Below are 20,328 nucleotides of genomic sequence, written 5' to 3'. Positions count from 1 at the left end.
TAACTCTTTAATATTCTTTCAACGTCACTTAAGTGGAGAAACCTTTGAAATCTATCCTGTATTTCCTACCATTCTTGGTTCTGTGTCTGCACGATTCCTCCAGGGGTGGAATTAATGATGTCTTCTGAGCTACCACTCATCTCAGGAGCATCTGTAGCAGTAACATATATTGTCTGCTCAGCATTAGTATCAGTCAGAAGACAACCATAAGAGGGAAGCAAATCCACATGGAAATCCTCTACGTACATTGTATTCCTCCAGGTTACATTCATAGCTACATTGTGTCTTAGGAACCAGTGAATGGAAAGACAGATTTCCATCATTAAAGTCAATGGAGAAGAAGGCTACCAAAAAGGTTTGAGTCTTGGTGAAATCTTGTCTTCTTCAGTAGTCTCCTTTCACTTCTCATTTCGTGACATCTTCTGGGATATCTTCTTCTGTACATTTCCCTTCTAGGCTCCTTCTGCTCGTACTGTGATGAGAAATCAAACCCTTTGGTCTGAATTGTACTTGTTGGGGATGTCTGATGTCCCGAGCCTCCAGCTTCTTCTCTTCCTGATCTTCTTCTATGTTTATGTCTCGACCCTCGTCACTAATCTTCTCATCATTCTCCTGGTGGTCGTAGACTCTCACCTCCATAGCCCCATGTACTTCTTTCTTGGGAACCTGGCCTGTCTGGATATGGGTTGCTCTTCCATCACATCTCCTCGTTTGCTCTACGACTTGACCACCAACGATAAGACAATTTCTGTAGCGGCCTGCATGAGCCAAGTCTTTTTCTTTATATTTTTTGCCACTTGTGAGATTCTTCTATTGGCGGTGATGTCTTATGATCGGTACATTGCCATCTGTAGACCTCTCCATTACATCCAGGTCATGGGGTGGCAGACATGTGTCCACCTGGCGGTGGCAGTATGGATGCTCGGCATGCTCTATTCATTGATACATACAATCTTCACATTGAGATTGACCTTCTGCGCCTCCAACGTTGTCTGGAGTTTCTTCTGTGATGTATCCAAGTTGTTGCAGATTTCCTGCACTGATACCTTTGTCAACCTGCTGTCCATCTTCATCCTCGGGGGACTTCTCGGACTCAGTTCTCTGCTTATGACGTTCATTCCTTACATCACTGTGTTCTCCACCATCCTGAAGATCAGAGGCAAGGACAAGAGGTCTAAAGCTTTCTCCACTTGCTCTTCCCACCTGACAGTTGTCTTCATTTTCTATGGGACCCTCGTCTTTAACTACTTTAGACCGACCACCAGTTACTATCACTCGGCCGACAGAGTCGTGTCAGTGTTCTATACTCTGGTCACTCCACTCGTGAACCCATTAGTGTATAGTCTGAGGAACCAAGAGCTGAAGGCAGCGCTGCGAAGACTGTACAAGACCTACAGACCAGAGGGAGGGAGGCAAAGGCTGCAAGAGCAGAGAGGGAAGAGAAAGGGTCCAGCAAGAAACAATGAACCCATATGAGGGTTCCCAACAACATAAATCATTCCGGGATAACCTGGGCATCTCCTGTATGCAATTATATATACAGCTGCTATAACCTGGGCATCTCCTGTATACAATTATATATACAGCTGCTATAACCTGGGCATCTCCTGTATACAATTATATACACAGCTGCTATAACCTGGCATCTCCTGTATATAATTGTATATGTACAGCCGGTATAACCTGGGCATCTCCTGTATGCAATTATATATACAGCTGCTATAACCTGGGCATCTCCTGTATACAATTATATATACAGCTGCTATAACCTGGCATCCCCTGAATATAATTATATATGTACAGCCGGTATAACCTGGGTATCTCCTGTATATAATTATATATGTACAGCCGATATAACTTGGGCATCTCCTGTATATAATTATATATGTACAGCCGGTATAACCTGGGTATCTCCTGTATATAATTATATATACACCTGCTATAACCTGGGTATCTCCTGTATAGAATTATATATACAGCTGCTATAACCTGGGTATATCCTGTATATAATTATATATGTACAGCTGGTATAACCTGGGCATCTCCTGTATATAATTATATATGTACAGCCGGTATAACCTGGGTATCTCCTGTATATAATTATATATACACCTGCTATAACCTGGGTATCTCCTGTATAGAATTATATATACAGCTGCTATAACCTGGGTATCCTCTGTATATAATTATATATGTACAGCTGGTATAACCTGGGTATCTCCCGTATATAATTATATATGTACAGCTGGTATAACCTGGGTATCTCCTGTATATAATTATATATGTACAGCTGGTATAACCCGTGCATCTCCTGTATATAATTGTATGTGTACAGCCGGTATAACTTGGGCATCTCCTGTATATAATTATATATGTACAGCCGGTATAACCTGGGTATCCTCTGTATATAATTATATATGAACAGCTGGTATAACCTGGGCATCTCCCGTATATAATTATATATGTACAGCTGGTATAACCCGTGCATCTCCTGTATATAATTGTATGTGTACAGCCGGTATAACTTGGGCATCTCCTGTATATAATAATATATGTACAGCCAGTATAACCTGGGTATCCTCTGTATATAATTATATATGTACAGCTGGTATAACCTGGGCATCTCCCGTATATAATTATATATGTACAGCCGGTATAACCCGTGCATCTCCTGTATATAATTATATATGTACAGCCGGTATAACCTGGGCATCTCCTGTATATAATTATATATGTACAGCCGGTATAACCTGGGTATCTCCTGTATATAATTATATATGTACAGCCGGTATAACCTGGGCATCTCCTGTATATAATTATATATGTACAGCCGGTATAACCTGGGTATCTCCTGTATATAATTATATATGTACAGCCGGTATAACCTGGGCATCTCCTGTATATAGTTATATATGTACAGCCGGTATAACCTGGGTATCTCCTGTATATAATTATATATGTACAGCCGGTATAACCTGGGCATCTCCTGTATATAATTATATATGTACAGCCGGTATAACCTGGGTATCTCCTGTATATAATTATATATGTACAGCCGGTATAACCTGGGCATCTCCTGTATATAGTTATATATGTACAGCCGGTATAACCTGGGTATCTCCTGTATATAATTATATATGTACAGCCGGTATAACCTGGGCATCTCCTGTATATAATTATATACGTACAGCTGTTCAGGAGCAGTTACTGATATTTCACAGGACACTACAATGTTACATTCCAGCTCTTTATTTCTGGCTGTTGTTCCTGTGTATTAGGCTGTAGGAACATGGAAGATACTTTGTACGATGCTTCTCGCTCCTGCACTCAGATCATCGGACTTCGCGGTGACGTGAACACAACAGCCGGGATTCTTAGCTCCAAATGAAGTGACGTCACAAGGACAGAAGCTGAAACAGTGAAAAAGGAGAATCTGGGTCAGACGTGTTATCAGGACTGTGCCACATACTGCACACAAAAAAACAAGAAAGAAAACCGACTCAGTCCAAAATATAAGATTAAAATTAACTTTATTAGTTCCTCAGGTTAAAAAAATGACAAAGAAAACGATCAAAAATGACAGAGTAAGCATTGAATAAATTAGCACATTATATTTGTCTGGCGCTTTTTTGCCTGAATGTATGTAATAGATGTAGAGTATCGACAAAGTGCAAAGTGTCAAGATACATAAAATTAAAATAATTGTGAAAAAATAATAAAAAATGCATGTAAACAATTATTAAATGGTGTGTAATTGTTGCTAGTAAATCTAAATATATAAAGAGCATAACATTTATTTTATGCATGAATTTATTTTATGCACTTTATATATTTATATTTACTAGCAACAATTACACACCATTTAATAATTGTTTACATGCATTTTTTTATTATTTTTTCACAATTTTAATTTTATGTATCTTGACACTTTGCACTTTGTAGATACTCCACATCTATTACATACATTCGGCAAAAAAGCGCCAGACAAATATAATGTGCTCATTTATTCAATGCTTACTCTATGTAATTTTTGATCATTTTCTTTGTCATTTTTTAACCTGAGGAACTAATAAAGTTAATTTTAATCTTATATTTTGGACTGTCAGTCGGTTTTCTTTCTTGGTTCTTTAGAGCAGCAGTTTCCGATAGTCCAACTTTTATTCCACCTCTCACAGTAGTATCAATTCTATATTGGGGGTAATTTACATTAACTCACAGTTGGGTAGAATAATTGACAATATGTTAATAACTTTTCCCCTTTGGGTACTTCTGTGTTGTGTTCCCTTTCTTTGCCAAGTGTTTTAATCTCGTGCTGCACAGTAGACTGCCTCTCCACACTGCACAGCGGACTGCCTCTCCACACTGCACAGCGGACTGCCTCTCCACACTGCACAGCGGACTGCCTCTCCACACTACACAGTGGATTGCCTCTCCACACTGCACAGTAGACTGCCTCTCCACACTGCACAGTAGACTGCCTCTCCACACTGCACAGCGGACTGCCTCTCCACACTGCACAGCGGACTGCCTCTCCACACTGCACAGCGGACTGCCTCTCCACACTGCACAGCGGACTGCCTCTCCACACTGCACAGTAGACTGCCTCTCCACACTGCACAGTAGACTGCCTCTCCACACTACACAGTGGACTGCCTCTCCACACTGCACAGCGGACTGCCTCTCCACACTACACAGTGGATTGCCTCTCCACACTGCACAGTAGACTGCCTCTCCACACTGCACAGTAGACTGCCTCTCCACACTGCACAGCGGACTGCCTCTCCACACTACACAGTGGACTGCCTCTCCACACTGCACAGCGGACTGCCTCTCCACACTGCACAGTAGACTGCCTCTCCACACTGCACAGTAGACTGCCTCTCCACACTGCACAGGAGACTGCCTCTCCACACTGCACAGCGGACTGCCTCTCCACACTGCACAGCGGACTGCCTCTCCACACTGCACAGCGGACTGCCTCTCCACACTACACAGTGGACTGCCTCTCCACACTGCACAGTAGACTGCCTCTCCACCCTGCACAGTAGACTGCCTCTCCACAATGCACAGTAGACTGCCTCTCCACACTGCACAGCGGACTGCCTCTCCACACTGCACAGCAGACTGCCTCTCCACACTGCACAGTAGACTGCCTCTCCACACTGCACAGTAGACTGCCTCTCCACACTGCACAGCGGACTGCCTCTTAACACTGCACAGCGGACTGCCTCTTAACACTGCACAGCGGACTGCCTCTCCACACTGCACAGTAGACTGCCTCTCTGCACTGCACAGTGGACTGCCTCTTACTGTTTCTAGGTGAAGTTTGTGGGAAACTGTCACGATATGGTATGAAATATCATATAAGTAGTTTCTCTTGCTAGCAGGCTGTGGGCTAAAAAGCCCCCCTTCCCTTTCACTCAGCCAAGAGCTTTCCTTTCCAAGGTATGGGGGAAGAAGAGTTTATTACCTCTAGGTCGAAGAGCAAAGGTATTTACGACCGGCATCCCTGCAGTGGAAAGTGACCGGCTAGAACTGGATTATAAGTCTCTAGAATCCATGGAAGTTCTTTGTTCTGTTTTTGTAAGATATTAGGCAAACCAATTAAGCTAGAAATAGGAAAAATATATATTCTTTACGTCCCTCGGCGGATCTATCCGCAACTCTAAACATGAGCTCCTAACTCCATCTGGTAAAGAAGTAGGGATTTCTCTGTAAATATGTATCACAGATAGGACATATTTGATCTCATTAGAATGCCCACGTTAATCCGAGATGAATGCTGGGTTTGTTATGTCTATGACATGTTCTGTAGCGGAGTTACAGAAATTAGATAAAAGTTAGGGTAAAATTAGTTAACTGAAGAGGTAGGAGGGACGAGGTGATCCAACCCCTTTCTGGGATGTCACAGGCTGCAGCTATAACTGTCTGGCCAGATCCCAGGAGGCAGTCTGCTGCTGGAGTCTATGTGACATAGAAACCAGGAGAAAAAATAGGAGTATACGTCCAAGATTTTTGCATATAAAATTATCTTCAAATTTTATTACATCAAATATATACACAACACGTCACATAACAAAACCAGTACTACATAGTGATCATGAGGGAAAGACTGGAACAACACTGAAAAGACACCCGGGGAGAAGCCCCTGGAAATGTCCGTATTGTCAAATAAAGTGCCACTAGTGCATATCATAAAAATGGGTAAGCAAGAAGTTACTTGGAGAAAGTCAGCATAATGCGCTAAGTAATATGACCCAAAGCAGGGGTTACCATCCGATACATGTGATGGGGCTCCGGTGGAAACTCCTGGTGGTCCGGCAAATGGGTAAGATCTTGATAGGGATTGTGGGCATTGAGTGCGCTGTATCGGATGGTAACCCCTGCTTTGGGTCATATTACTTAGCGCAGTATGCTGACTTTCTCCAAGTAACTTCTTGCTTACCCATTTTTATGATATGCACTAGTGGCACTTTATTTGACAATACGGACATTTCCAGGGGCTTCTCCCCGGGTGTTTTTTCAGTGTTGTTCCAGTCTTTCCCTCATGATCACTATGTAGTACTGGTTTTGTTATGTGACGTGTTGTGTATATATTTGATGTAATAAAATTTGAAGATAATTTTATATGCAAAAATCTTGGACGTATACTCCTATTTTTTCTCCTGGTTTCTATGTCTGTTTCTTGGAATGTCCGTAGTATTGGTTAGTTATGCAATCTCTGGTTCTCACAGTGTGAACACATGGCTATATGCATGTGTGTGAGATCGCATACGTTTTGGTCCACTGTGGGCTGTATCTATTGGAGTCTATGTGAGCCTGACGTGAAGAGCTGTTCCTACCCAGTCCTCATGCACTGGGACAGATGGAAACCCCCCCCCCACCAGCCTGGTTGCCTGAACTGATATGAACTGAGAACATGTGAGTTGTACCTTTTCTTATTTAATCCCTGTTTATTTTATAATTATCTTGTACATATTTGCAATTGTCTCCATATTGTAACATCGTTATATGCCTTTTTACAAACACTGCCTTCTTTCGGAGTAAAATATATAAATTACTAGTTTTCGTTCTTCCTGCTCTAAAACGTACCCTAAGTCTCCTGAAGAGAATTACGCTACTGTTTTTTTTGGGTTAGCTACGGACCCGGTTAATCGAAGCTGGTGGCAGCATACGTTTCGTACTGGGTAGTTGGCTGTCGTTGTAGCGACTGCGGTGTTGATAATTATTGTTCCCGCCTGAGTGGGAGTAGTTTATCGCATCGCTGCAGCGTGCCCAATAGCCAGTACATAGCAGGCAGCCTGTCTGGTGACTAGTAACCCCAGGTGCAGTACCTAATCTGACCTGAGAATAAGGGGGCGCCAGAGAGCTGCAAGTTTTAAGTGGAACTAAGCGGGATATACATAAATCCCTGCAGTTCGTGGTATATTGAAAGCAGTGGGATACCTAGAATAAGCCCCTGCTGTAAACTAAGAGGTCAATAGCCTTGTGTGTGTTTTCTCATCACATTGTGGAGTGGAGGGATAACTAAGATAAGCCCCCCTGCACATGTGATAGCCGTCTGTTGGCCCAAAGCCACCCCGACCCGTGACGTAGGGGTGACGGTCACGGTGTGAATCGTGACAGAAACATTCTGCACCACACAGTGTTTTCTCACCGGCCCTAGAGCCGGCACTGATCGTGCTCCTGTGACACGGCCGCAGCTTCTTACCGGTTGGATGGAAGGATTTTCCCGTGGACGCTGAGATCACTGGAGGACAGAACACTCATCACATGACCTGAAAACCGGAGAAGATAATTCTGTAAGTTTCCTTCTTAGTTATCAGTGTCTGTGAATGATGGACCCTGTATATCAGGGGGCTGCTGCTATATATGTGGCCCCCAATGCTGAGTGCACGGCGGAGCGCCAACACATACCGACGAGGCCGCAGGTGGAATTGGAAAGTGCAGCACGGCTCTGCACGTGAAGCTTCAGAACAGCCGAGGGTTTTACCAAAGAAATAAAAAGCTTCACACCCGGCTCCAGAGACGCCAATAATGTATCTCCTTCTTTCCTTATGAACCTAAATAGAAATAAAATCGTCAGCAAATGAGAAATGTGAGATGAGTGAGCGCGGTCTGTGGAGATGAAGTACAGCGCCTATATGTCTCCTATATACTGTATCCATCCCCCATGTATCCATTCTATAATGACTGTGGAGGTGCCGTGTACAGCCGCCTATATGTCTCCTATATACTGTATCCATCCCCCATGTATCCATTCTATAATGACTGGAGGTGCCGTGTACAGCCGCCTATATGTCTCCTATATACTGTATCCATCCCCCATGTATCCATTCTATAATGACTGTGGAGATGAAGTACAGCCGCCTATATGTCTCCTATATACTGTATCCATCCCCCATGTATCCATTGTATAATGACTGCGGAGGTGCCGTGTACAGCCGCCTATATGTCTCCTATATACTGTATCCATCCCCCATGTATCCATTCTATAATGACTGTGGAGATGAAGTACAGCCGCCTATATGTCTCCTATATACTGTATCCATCCCCCCATGTATCCATTCTATAAAGACTGTGGAGATGAAGTACAGCCGCCTATATGTCTCCTATATACTGTATCCATCCCCCATGTATCCATTCTATTATGACTGCGGAGGTGCCGTGTACAGCCGCCTATATGTCTCCTATATACTGTATCCATCCCCCATGTATCCATTCTATTATGACTGTGGAGATGAAGTACAGCCGCCTATATGTCTCCTATATACTGTATCCATCCCCCATGTATCCATTCTATTATGACTGTGGAGGTGCCGTGTACAGCCGCCTATATGTCTCCTATATACTGTATCCATCCCCCATGTATCCATTCTATTATGACTGTGGAGGTGCTGTGTACAGCCGCCTATATGTCTCCTATATACTGTATCCATCCCCCATGTATCCATTCTATAATGACTGTGGAGGTGCCGTGTACAGCCGCCTATATGTCTCCTATATACTGTATCCATCCCCCATGTATCCATTGTATAATGACTGCGGAGGTGCCGTGTACAGCCGCCTATATGTCTCCTATATACTGTATCCATCCCCTATGTAACCATTCTATAATGACTGCGGAGGTGCCGTGTACAGCCGCCTATATGTCTCCTATATACTGTATCCATCCCCCATGTATCCATTCTATAATGACTGCGGAGGTGCAGTGTACAGCCGCCTATATGTCTCCTATATACTGTATCCATCCCCCATGTATCCATTCTATTATGACTGTGGAGGTGAAGTACAGCCGCCTATATGTCTCCTATATACTGTATCCATTGTATAATGACTGCGGAGGTGCCGTGTACAGCCGCCTATATGTCTCCTATATACTGTATCCATCCCCCATGTATCCATTCTATTATGACTGTGGAGGTGCCGTGTACAGCCGCCTATATGTCTCCTATATACTGTATCCATCCCCCATGTATCCATTCTATTATGACTGTGGAGATGAAGTACAGCCGCCTATATGTCTCCTATATACTGTATCCATCCCCCATGTATCCATTCTATTATGACTGTGGAGGTGCCGTGTACAGCCGCCTATATGTCTCCTATATACTGTATCCATCCCCCATGTATCCATTCTATAATGACTGCGGAGGTGCCGTGTACAGCCGCCTATATGTCTCCTATATACTGTATCCATCCCCCATGTATCCATTCTATTATGACTGTGGAGGTGCCGTGTACAGCCGCCTATATGTCTCCTATATACTGTATCCATCCCCCATGTATCCATTCTATTATGACTGTGGAGATGAAGTACAGCCGCCTATATGTCTCCTATATACTGTATCCATCCCCCATGTATCCATTCTATTATGACTGTGGAGGTGCCGTGTACAGCCGCCTATATGTCTCCTATATACTGTATCCATCCCCCATGTATCCATTCTATTATGACTGTGGAGATGAAGTACAGCCGCCTATATGTCTCCTATATACTGTATCCATCCCCCATGTATCCATTCTATTATGACTGTGGAGGTGCCGTGCACAGCCGCCTATATGTCTCCTATATACTGTATCCATCCCCCATGTATCCATTCTATAATGACTGCGGAGGTGCCGTGTACAGCCGCCTATATGTCTCCTATATACTGTATCCATTCCCCATGTATCCATTCTATAATGACTGCGGAGGTGCCGTGTACAGCCGCCTATATGTCTCCTATATACTGTATCCATCCCCCATGTATCCATTCTATAATGACTGTGGAGATGAAGTACAGCCGCCTATATGTCTCCTATATACTGTATCCATCCCCCATGTATCCATTCTATAATGACTGTGGAGATGAAGTACAGCCGCCTATATGTCTCCTATATACTGTATCCATCCCCCATGTATCCATTCTATAATGACTGCGGAGGTGCCGTGTACAGCCGCCTACAGTGGGGCAAAAAAGTATTTAGTCAGTCAGCAATAGTGCAAGTTCCACCACTTAAAAAGATGAAAGGCGTCTGTAATTTACATCATAGGTAGACCTCAACTATGGGAGACAAACTGAGAAAAAAAAATCCAGAAAATCACATTGTCTGTTTTTTTAACAATTTATTTGCATATTATGGTGGAAAATAAGTATTTGGTCAGAAACAAAATTTCATCTCAATACTTAGTAATATATCCTTTGTTGGCAATGACAGAGGTCAAACGTTTTCTGTAAGTCTTCACAAGGCTGCCACACACTGTTGTTGGTATGTTGGCCCATTCCTCCATGCAGATCTCCTCTAGAGCAGTGATGTTTTTGGCTTTTCGTTTGGCAACACGGACTTTCAACTCCCTCCAAAGGTTTTCTATAGGGTTGAGATCTGGAGACTGGCTAGGCCACTCCAGGACCTTGAAATGCTTCTTACGAAGCCACTCCTTCGTTGCCCTGGCGGTGTGCTTTGGATCATTGTCATGTTGAAAGACCCAGCCACGTTTCATCTTCAATGCCCTTGCTGATGGAAGGAGGTTTGCACTCAAAATCTCACGATACATGGCCCCATTCATTCTTTCATGTACCCGGATCAGTCGTCCTTGCCCCTGTGCAGAGAAACAGCCCCAAAGCATGATGTTTCCACCACCATGCTTTACAGTAGGTATGGTGTTTGATGGATGCAACTCAGTATTCTTTTTCCTCCAAACACGACAAGTTGTGTTTCTACCAAACAGTTCCAGTTTGGTTTCATCAGACCATAGGACATTCTCCCAAAACGCCTCTGGATCATCCAAATGCTCTCTAGCAAACTTCAGATGGGCCCGGACATGTACTGGCTTAAGCAGTGGGACACGTCTGGCACTGCAGGATCTGAGTCCATGGTGGCGTAGTGTGTTACTTATGGTATCCCTTGTTACATTGGTCCCAGCTCTCTGCAGTTCATTCACTAGGTCCCCCGCGTGGTTCTGGGATTTTTGCTCACCGTTCTTGTGATCATTCTGACCCCACGGGGTGGGATTTTGCGTGGAGCCCCAGATCGAGGGAGATTATCAGTGGTCTTGTATGTCTTCCATTTTCTAATTATTTCTCCCACTGTTGATTTCTTCACTCCAAGCTGGTTGGCTATTGCAGATTCAGTCTTCCCAGCCTGGTGCAGGGCTACAATTTTGTTTCTGGTGTCCTTTGACAGCTCTTTGGTCTTCCCCATAGTGGAGTTTGGAGTCAGACTGTTTGAGGGTGTGCACAGGTGTCTTTTTATACTGATAACAAGTTTAAACAGGAGCCATTACTACAGGTAATGAGTGGAGGAAAGAGGAGGCTCTTAAAGAAGAAGTTACAGGTCTGTGAGAGCCAGAAATCTTGATTGTTTGTTTCTGACCAAATACTTATTTTCCACCATAATATGCAAATAAAATGTTAAAAAAACAGACAATGTGATTTTCTGGATTTTTTTTTCTCAGTTTGTCTCCCATAGTTGAGGTCTACCTATGATGTAAATTACAGACGCCTCTCATCTTTTTAAGTGGTAGAACTTGCACTATTGCTGACTGACTAAATACTTTTTTGCCCCACTGTATATGTCTCCTATATACTGTATCCATCCCCCATGTATCCATTCTATAATGACTGTGGAGGTGCCGTGTACAGCCGCCTATATGTCTCCTATATACTGTATCCATCCCCCATGTATCCATTCTATAATGACTGCGGAGGTGCCGTGTACAGCCGCCTATATGTCTCCTATATACTGTATCCATACCCCATGTATCCATTCTATAATGATTGCGGAGGTGCCGTGTACAGCCGCCTATATGTCTCCTATATACTGTATCCATACCCCATGTATCCATTCTATAATGACTGCGGAGGTGCCGTGTACAGCCGCCTATATGTCTCCTATATACTGTATCCATCCTCCATGTATCCATTGTATAATGACTGCGGAGGTGCCGTGTACAGCCGCCTATATGTCTCCTATATACTGTATCCATCCTCCATGTATTCATTCTATAATGACTGCGGAGGTGCCGTGTACAGCCACCTATATGTCTCCTATATACTGTATCCATCCCCCATGTATCCATTCTATAATGACTGCGGAGGTGCCGTATACAGCCGCCTATATGTCTCCTATATACAGTATCCATTCCCCATGTATCCATTCTATAATGACTGTGGAGGTGCCGCGTACAGCCGCCTATATGTCTCCTATTTACTGTATCCATCCCCCATGTATCCATTCTATAATGTCTGCGGAGGTGCCGTGTACAGCCGCCTATATGTCTCCTATATACTGTATCCATTCCCCATGTATCCATTCTATAATGACTGCGGAGGTGCCGTGTACAGCCGCCTATATGTCTCCTATATACTGTATCCATACCCCATGTATCCATTCTATAATGATTGCGGAGGTGCCGTGTACAGCCGCCTATATGTCTCCTATATACTGTATCCATACCCCATGTATCCATTCTATAATGACTGCGGAGGTGCCGTGTACAGCCGCCTATATGTCTCCTATATACTGTATCCATCCTCCATGTATCCATTGTATAATGACTGCGGAGGTGCCGTGTACAGCCGCCTATATGTCTCCTATATACTGTATCCATCCTCCATGTATTCATTCTATAATGACTGCGGAGGTGCCGTGTACAGCCACCTATATGTCTCCTATATACTGTATCCATACCCCATGTATCCATTCTATAATGACTGCAGAGGTGCCGTATACAGCCGCCTATATGTCTCCTATATACTGTATCCATACCCCATGTATCCATTCTATAATGACTGCAGAGGTGCCGTATACAGCCGCCTATATGTCTCCTATATACTGTATCCATCCTCCATGTATCCATTGTATTATGACTGCGGAGGTGCCGTGTACAGCCGCCTATATGTCTCCTATATACTGTATCCATCCTCCATGTATTCATTCTATAATGACTGCGGAGGTGCCGTGTACAGCCGCCTATATGTCTCCTATATACTGTATCCACCCTCCATGTATTCATTCTATAATGACTGCGGAGGTGCCGTGTACAGCCGCCTATATGTCTCCTACATACTGTATCCATCCCCCATGTATCCATTCTATAATGTTTGCGGAGGTGCCGTGTACAGCCGCCTATATGTCTCCTATATACTGTATCCATCCCCCATGTATCCATTCTATAATGTCTGCGGAGGTGCCGTGTACAGCCGCCTATATGTCTCCTATATACTGTATCCATTCCCCATGTATCCATTCTATAATGACTGTGGAGGTGCCGTATACAGCCGCCTATATGTCTCCTATATACTGTATCCATCCCCCATGTATCCATACTATTATGACTGTGGAGGTGCCGTGTACAGCCGCCTATATGTCTCCTATTTACTGTATCCATCCCCCATGTATCCATTCTATAATGACTGCGGAGGTGCCGTGTACAACCGCCTATATGTCTCCTATATACTGTATCCATACCCCATGTATCCATTCTATAATGATTGCGGAGGTGCCGTGTACAGCTGCCTATATGTCTCCTATATACTGTATCCATACCCCATGTATCCATTCTATAATGACTGTGGAGGTGCTGTGTACAGCCGCCTATATGTCTCCTATATACTGTATCCATCCCCCATGTATCCATTCTATAATGACTGCAGAGGTGCAGTGTACAGCCGCCTATATGTCTCCTATATACTGTATCCATCCCCCATGTATCCATTGTATAATGACTGCGGAGGTGCCATGTACAGCCACCTATATGTCTCCTATATACTGTATCCATCCCCCATGTATCCATTCTATTATGACTGTGGAGGTGCTGTGTACAGCCGCCTATATGTCTCCTATATACTGTATCCATCCCCCATGTATCCATTCTATAATGACTGCAGAGGTGCAGTGTACAGCCGCCTATATGTCTCCTATATACTGTATCCATCCCCCATGTATCCATTGTATAATGACTGCGGAGGTGCCATGTACAGCCACCTATATGTCTCCTATATACTGTATCCATCCCCCATGTATTCATTCTATAATGACTGCGGAGGTGCCGTATACAGCCGCCTATATGTCTCCTATTTACTGTATCCATCCCCCATGTATCCATTCTATAATGTCTGCGGAGGTGCCGTGTACAGCCGCCTATATGTCTCCTATATACGGTATCCATCCCCCATGTATCCATTCTATAATGTCTGCGGAGGTGCCGTGTACAGCCGCCTATATGTCTCCTATATACTGTATCCATCCCCCATGTATCCATTCTATTATGACTGTAGAGGTGCCGTGTACAGCCGCCTATATGTCTCCTATATACTGTATCCATCCCCCATGTATCCATTCTATTATAACTGTGGAGGTGCCGTGTACAGCCGCCTATATGTCTCCTATATACTGTATCCATACCCCATGTATCCATTCTATAATGACTGCGGAGGTGCCGTGTACAGCCGCCTATATGTCTCCTATATACTGTATCCATCCCCCATGTATCCATTCTATAATGACTGTGGAGGTGCAGTGTACAGCCGCCTATATGTCTCCTATATACTGTATCCATCCCCCATGTATCCATTGTATAATGACTGCGGAGGTGCCGTGTACAGCCACCTATATGTCTCCTATATACTGTATCCATTCCCCATGTATCCATTCTATAATAACTGTGGAGGTGCAGTGTACAGCCGCCTATATGTCTCCTATATACTGTATCCATCCCCCATGTATCCATTCTATAATGACTGCGGAGGTGCCGTGTACAGCCGCCTATATGTCTCCTATATACTGTATCCATCCCCCATGTATCCATTCTATTATGACTGTGGAGGTGCCGTGTACAGCCGCCTATATGTCTCCTATATACTGTATCCATCCCCCATGTATCCATTCTATTATAACTGTGGAGGTGCCGTGTACAGCCGCCTATATGTCTCCTATATACTGTATCCATACCCCATGTATCCATTCTATAATGACTGCGGAGGTGCCGTGTACAGCCGCCTATATGTCTCCTATATACTGTATCCATCCCCCATGTATCCATTCTATAATGACTGTGGAGGTGCAGTGTACAGCCGCCTATATGTCTCCTATATACTGTATCCATCCCCCATGTATCCATTGTATAATGACTGCGGAGGTGCCGTGTACAGCCACCTATATGTCTCCTATATACTGTATCCATTCCCCATGTATCCATTCTATAATAACTGTGGAGGTGCAGTGTACAGCCGCCTATATGTCTCCTATATACTGTATCCATCCCCCATGTATCCATTCTATAATGACTGCGGAGGTGCCGTGTACAGCCGCCTATATGTCTCCTATATACTGTATCCATCCCCCATGTATCCATTCTATAATGACTGTGGAGATGAAGTACAGCCGCCTATATGTCTCCTATATACTGTATCCATCCCCCATGTATCCATTCTATAATGACTGTGGAGATGAAGTACAGCCGCCTATATGTCTCCTATATACTGTATCCATCCCCCATGTATCCATTCTATAATGACTGCGGAGGTGCCGTGTACAACCGCCTATATGTCTCCTATATACTGTATCCATACCCCATGTATCCATTCTATAATGACTGCGGAGGTGCCGTGTACAGCCGCCTATATGTCTCCTATATACTGTATCCATCCCCCATGTATTCATTCTATAATGACTGTGGAGGTGCCGTGTACAACCGCCTATATGTCTCCTATATACTGTATCCATACCCCATGTATCCATTCTATAATGACTGCGGAGGTGCCGTGTACAGCCGCCTATATGTCTCCTATATACTGTATCTAGTATCTAGTATCTGAAATGCTAGGTGAAATCCCAAGAAACAATGAAAACCCTATATTAAGGGTCACCAATCTAACCCAAGAAGAGGTGCGAAACCGGCTAAATAAGATTAAAATAGATAAATCTCCGGGTCCGGATGGCATACACCCACGAGTACTAAGAGAACTAAGTAATGTAATAGATAAACCATTATTTCTTATTTTTAGGGACTCTATAGCGACAGGGTCTGTTCCGCAGGATTGGCGCATAGCAAATGTGGTGCCAATATTCAAAAAGGGCTCTAAAAGTGAACCTGGAAATTATAGGCCAGTAAGTCTAACCTCTATTGTTGGTAAAATATTTGAAGGGTTTCTGAGGGATGTTATTCTGGATTATCTCAATGAGAATAACTGTTTAACTCCATATCAGCATGGGTTTATGAGAAATCGCTCCTGTCAAACCAATCTAATCAGTTTTTATGAAGAGGTAAGCTATAGACTGGACCACGGTGAGTCATTGGACGTGGTATATCTCGATTTTTCCAAAGCGTTTGATACCGTGCCGCACAAGAGGTTGGTACACAAAATGAGAATGCTTGGTCTGGGGGAAAATGTGTGTAAATGGGTTAGTAACTGGCTTAGTGATAGAAAGCAGAGGGTGGTTATAAATGGTATAGTCTCTAACTGGGTCGCTGTGACCAGTGGGGTACCGCAGGGGTCAGTATTGGGACCTGTTCTCTTCAACATATTCATTAATGATCTGGTAGAAGGTTTACACAGTAAAATATCGATATTTGCAGATGATACAAAACTATGTAAAGCAGTTAATACAAGAGAAGATAGTATTCTGCTACAGATGGATCTGGATAAGTTGGAAACTTGGGCTGAAAGGTGGCAGATGAGGTTTAACAATGATAAATGTAAGGTTATACACATGGGAAGAGGGAATCAATATCACCATTACACACTGAACGGGAAACCACTGGGTAAATCTGACAGGGAGAAGGACTTGGGGATCCTAGTTAATGATAAACTTACCTGGAGCAGCCAGTGCCAGGCAGCAGCTGCCAAGGCAAACAGGATCATGGGGTGCATTAAAAGAGGTCTGGATACACATGATGAGAGCATTATACTGCCTCTGTACAAATCCCTAGTTAGACCGCACATGGAGTACTGTGTCCAGTTTTGGGCACCGGTGCTCAGGAAGGATATAATGGAACTAGAGAGAGTACAAAGGAGGGCAACAAAATTAATAAAGGGGATGGGAGAACTACAATACCAAGAAAGATTAGCGAAATTAGGATTATTTAGTCTAGAAAAAAGACGACTGAGGGGCGATCTAATAACCATGTATAAGTATATAAGGGGACAATACAAATATCTCACTGAGGATCTGTTTATACCAAGGAAGGTGACGGGCACAAGGGGGCATTCTTTGCGTCTGGAGGAGAGAAGGTTTTTCCACCAACATAGAAGAGGATTCTTTACTGTTAGGGCAGTGAGAATCTGGAATTGTTTGCCTGAGGAGGTGGTGATGGCGAACTCAGTCGAGGGGTTCAAGAGAGGCCTGGATGTCTTCCTGGAGCAGAACAATATTGTATCATACAATTAGGTTCTGTAGAAGGACGTAGATCTGGGGATTTATTATGATGGAATATGGGCTGAACTGGATGGACAAATGTCTTTTTTCGGCCTTACTAACTATGTTACTATGTTTCCATTCCCCATGTATCCATTCTATAATGACTGCAGAGGTGTCGTGTACAGCCGCCTATATGTCTCCTATTTACTGTATCCATCCCCCATGTATCCATTGTATAATGACTGCGGAGGTGCCGTGTACAGCCGCCTATATGTCTCCTATATACTGTATCCATCCCCCATGTATCCATTCTATAATGTCTGCGGAGGTGCCGTGTACAGCCGCCTATATGTCTCCTATATACTGTATCCATCCCCCATGTATCCATTCTATAAAGACTGCAGAGGTGCTGTGTACAGCCGCCTATATGTCTCCTATATACTGTATTTATCCCCCATGTATCCATTTAAGAAAGACTGCGGAGGTGCCCTGTACAGCCACCTATATGTCTCCTATATACTGTATCCATCCCCCATGTATCCATTCTATAATGACTGCGGAGGTGCCGTGTACAGCCACCTATATGTCTCCTATATACTGTATCCATCCCCCATGTATCCATTCTATAATGACTGCGGAGGTGCCGCATACAGCCGCCTATATGTCTCCTATATACTGTATCCATCCCCCATGTATCCATTCTATAATGACTGTGGAGGTGCCGTGTACAGCCGCCTATATGTCTCCTATATACTGTATCCATCCCCCATGTATCCATTCTATAATGGCTGTGTGTCAGCGACCTCCCGATATACATTGTGGATACATTGTTTCTAGCTGCTGTTGACCAGAGTCCCCCATAGGGCAGCACTATAATCCACAGCTCCTGGTGGTCTTACCTCAGCCCTGGTGGCCCGGATGACCATGGGTACTGCTGTGCTTCTTCCCCTTTGGTCACTGTGATGTTTTCAGCCGTTACCTCCACGGTCATCATCTTCTTGTGGACGAGTCCAATTTTATCAAAACCGCTCTTATTTACAGCAAGTTTCCCATTAATAGTGATCCCTGGAGTGGAAATAATGGCAATATCCCATTAGCATCAGCCAGAAGTAATTTCACCTAAATATTATACAATATATTAAATATTAACCCCTGTGCCACCAGAGGCCATAAGAGATGCATGAATCATATGGGGGGACATCGGCACACGCTTTACCTCTGTCGGAATTGTGGAACAAATTCATAATTGTATCGTGAGGATCAGAAAATCTAAGACAAATCTTCTCTGGGATCGTGGAGGCGCTAATAAGCAGGGAAGACGATAAGCAATCTGCAAAACAAGGGAACAGTAAAACATGGAGAAAAGCTGACACAATTAACAACATTAATTGCTGGATCAGAGGAAAATGTAATCTGAAGCCACCACTAGGGGGAGCTCCCTGTATACAGAGATACATGATAAGATCCTGTCTGCAGCCACCACTAGGGGGAGCTCCCTGTATACAGATACGTGATAAGATCCTGTCTGCAGTCACCACTAGGGGGAGCTCCCTGTATACAGAGATACATGATAAGATCCTGTCTGCAGCCACCACTAGGGGGAGCTCCCTGTATACAGAGATACATGATAAGATCCTGTCTGCAGCCACCACTAGTGGGAGCTCCCTGTATACAGAGATACATGATAAGATCCTGTCTGCAGCCACCACTAGGAGGAGCTCCCTGTATACAGAGATACATGATAAGATCCTGTCTGCAGCCACCACTAGGGGGAGCTCCCTGTATACAGAGATACAGGATATAATCCTGTCTACAGCCACCACTAGGGGGAACTCCCTGTATACAGAGATATAGGATAAGAGCCTGTCTGCAGCCACCACTAGGGGGAGCTCCCTGTATACGGAGATACATGATAAGATTCTGTCTGCAGCCACCACTAGGGGGAGCTCCCTGTATACAGAGATACATGATAAGATCCTGTCTGCAGCCACCACTAGGGGGAGTTCCCTGTATACAGAGATACATGATAAGATCCTGTCTGCAGCCACCACTAGGGGGAGCTCCCTGTATACAGAGATACATGATAAGATCCTGTCTGCAGCCACCACTAGGGGGAGCTCCCTGTATACAGAGATACATGATAAGATCCTGTCTGCAGCCACCACTAGGAGGAGCTCCCTGTATACAGAGATACATGATAAGATCCTGTCTGCAGCCACCACTAGGGGGAGCTCCCTGTATACAGAGATACATGATAAGATCCTGTCTGCAGCCACCACTAGGGGGAGCTCCCTGTATACAGAGATACATGATAAGATCCTGTCTGCAGCCACCACTAGGGGGAGCTCCCTGTATACAGAGATACATGATAAGATCCTGTCTGCAGCCACCACTAGGAGGAGCTCCCTGTATACAGAGATACATGATAAGATCCTGTCTGCAGACACCACTAGGGGGAGCTCCCTGTATACAGAGATACATGAT

General features: G+C 44.1%; 2 protein-coding genes across 3 annotated transcripts in view; one reads left to right on the top strand and one right to left on the bottom strand.

The window, feature by feature from the left end:
* The first annotated feature begins 448 nt into the window (after positions 1-448).
* On the top strand, positions 449-1,476 carry LOC138647503 (olfactory receptor 5B12-like). Its single transcript, XM_069736537.1, has one exon. It carries the CDS (start codon positions 478-480, stop codon positions 1,474-1,476), a length of 999 nt encoding a protein of 332 aa, XP_069592638.1. The 5' UTR covers positions 449-477.
* Positions 1,477-3,215: 1,739 nt separating this feature from the next.
* LOC138647265 (inter-alpha-trypsin inhibitor heavy chain H3-like) overlaps positions 3,216-20,328 on the bottom strand; it is a 56,763-nt gene continuing 39,650 nt past the window's right edge. For both annotated transcript variants that reach the window (XM_069736163.1, XM_069736164.1), the window contains exons 16-20: positions 19,061-19,174; positions 18,744-18,909; positions 7,918-8,063; positions 7,712-7,778; positions 3,216-3,410 (exon numbers count right to left, since the gene is read on the bottom strand). In XM_069736163.1, the coding sequence (XP_069592264.1) occupies positions 3,275-3,410; positions 7,712-7,778; positions 7,918-8,063; positions 18,744-18,909; positions 19,061-19,174 (629 nt within the window). In that variant the 3' untranslated portion in view covers positions 3,216-3,274. The remainder of the gene's footprint in view (positions 3,411-7,711; positions 7,779-7,917; positions 8,064-18,743; positions 18,910-19,060; positions 19,175-20,328) is intronic.

The sequence above is a fragment of the Ranitomeya imitator genome, chromosome 8 (genome assembly GCF_032444005.1).
Source record: "Ranitomeya imitator isolate aRanImi1 chromosome 8, aRanImi1.pri, whole genome shotgun sequence".
Lineage (NCBI taxonomy): Eukaryota > Metazoa > Chordata > Amphibia > Anura > Dendrobatidae > Ranitomeya > Ranitomeya imitator.
This window is presented reverse-complemented; position numbering and strand designations above follow the sequence as displayed.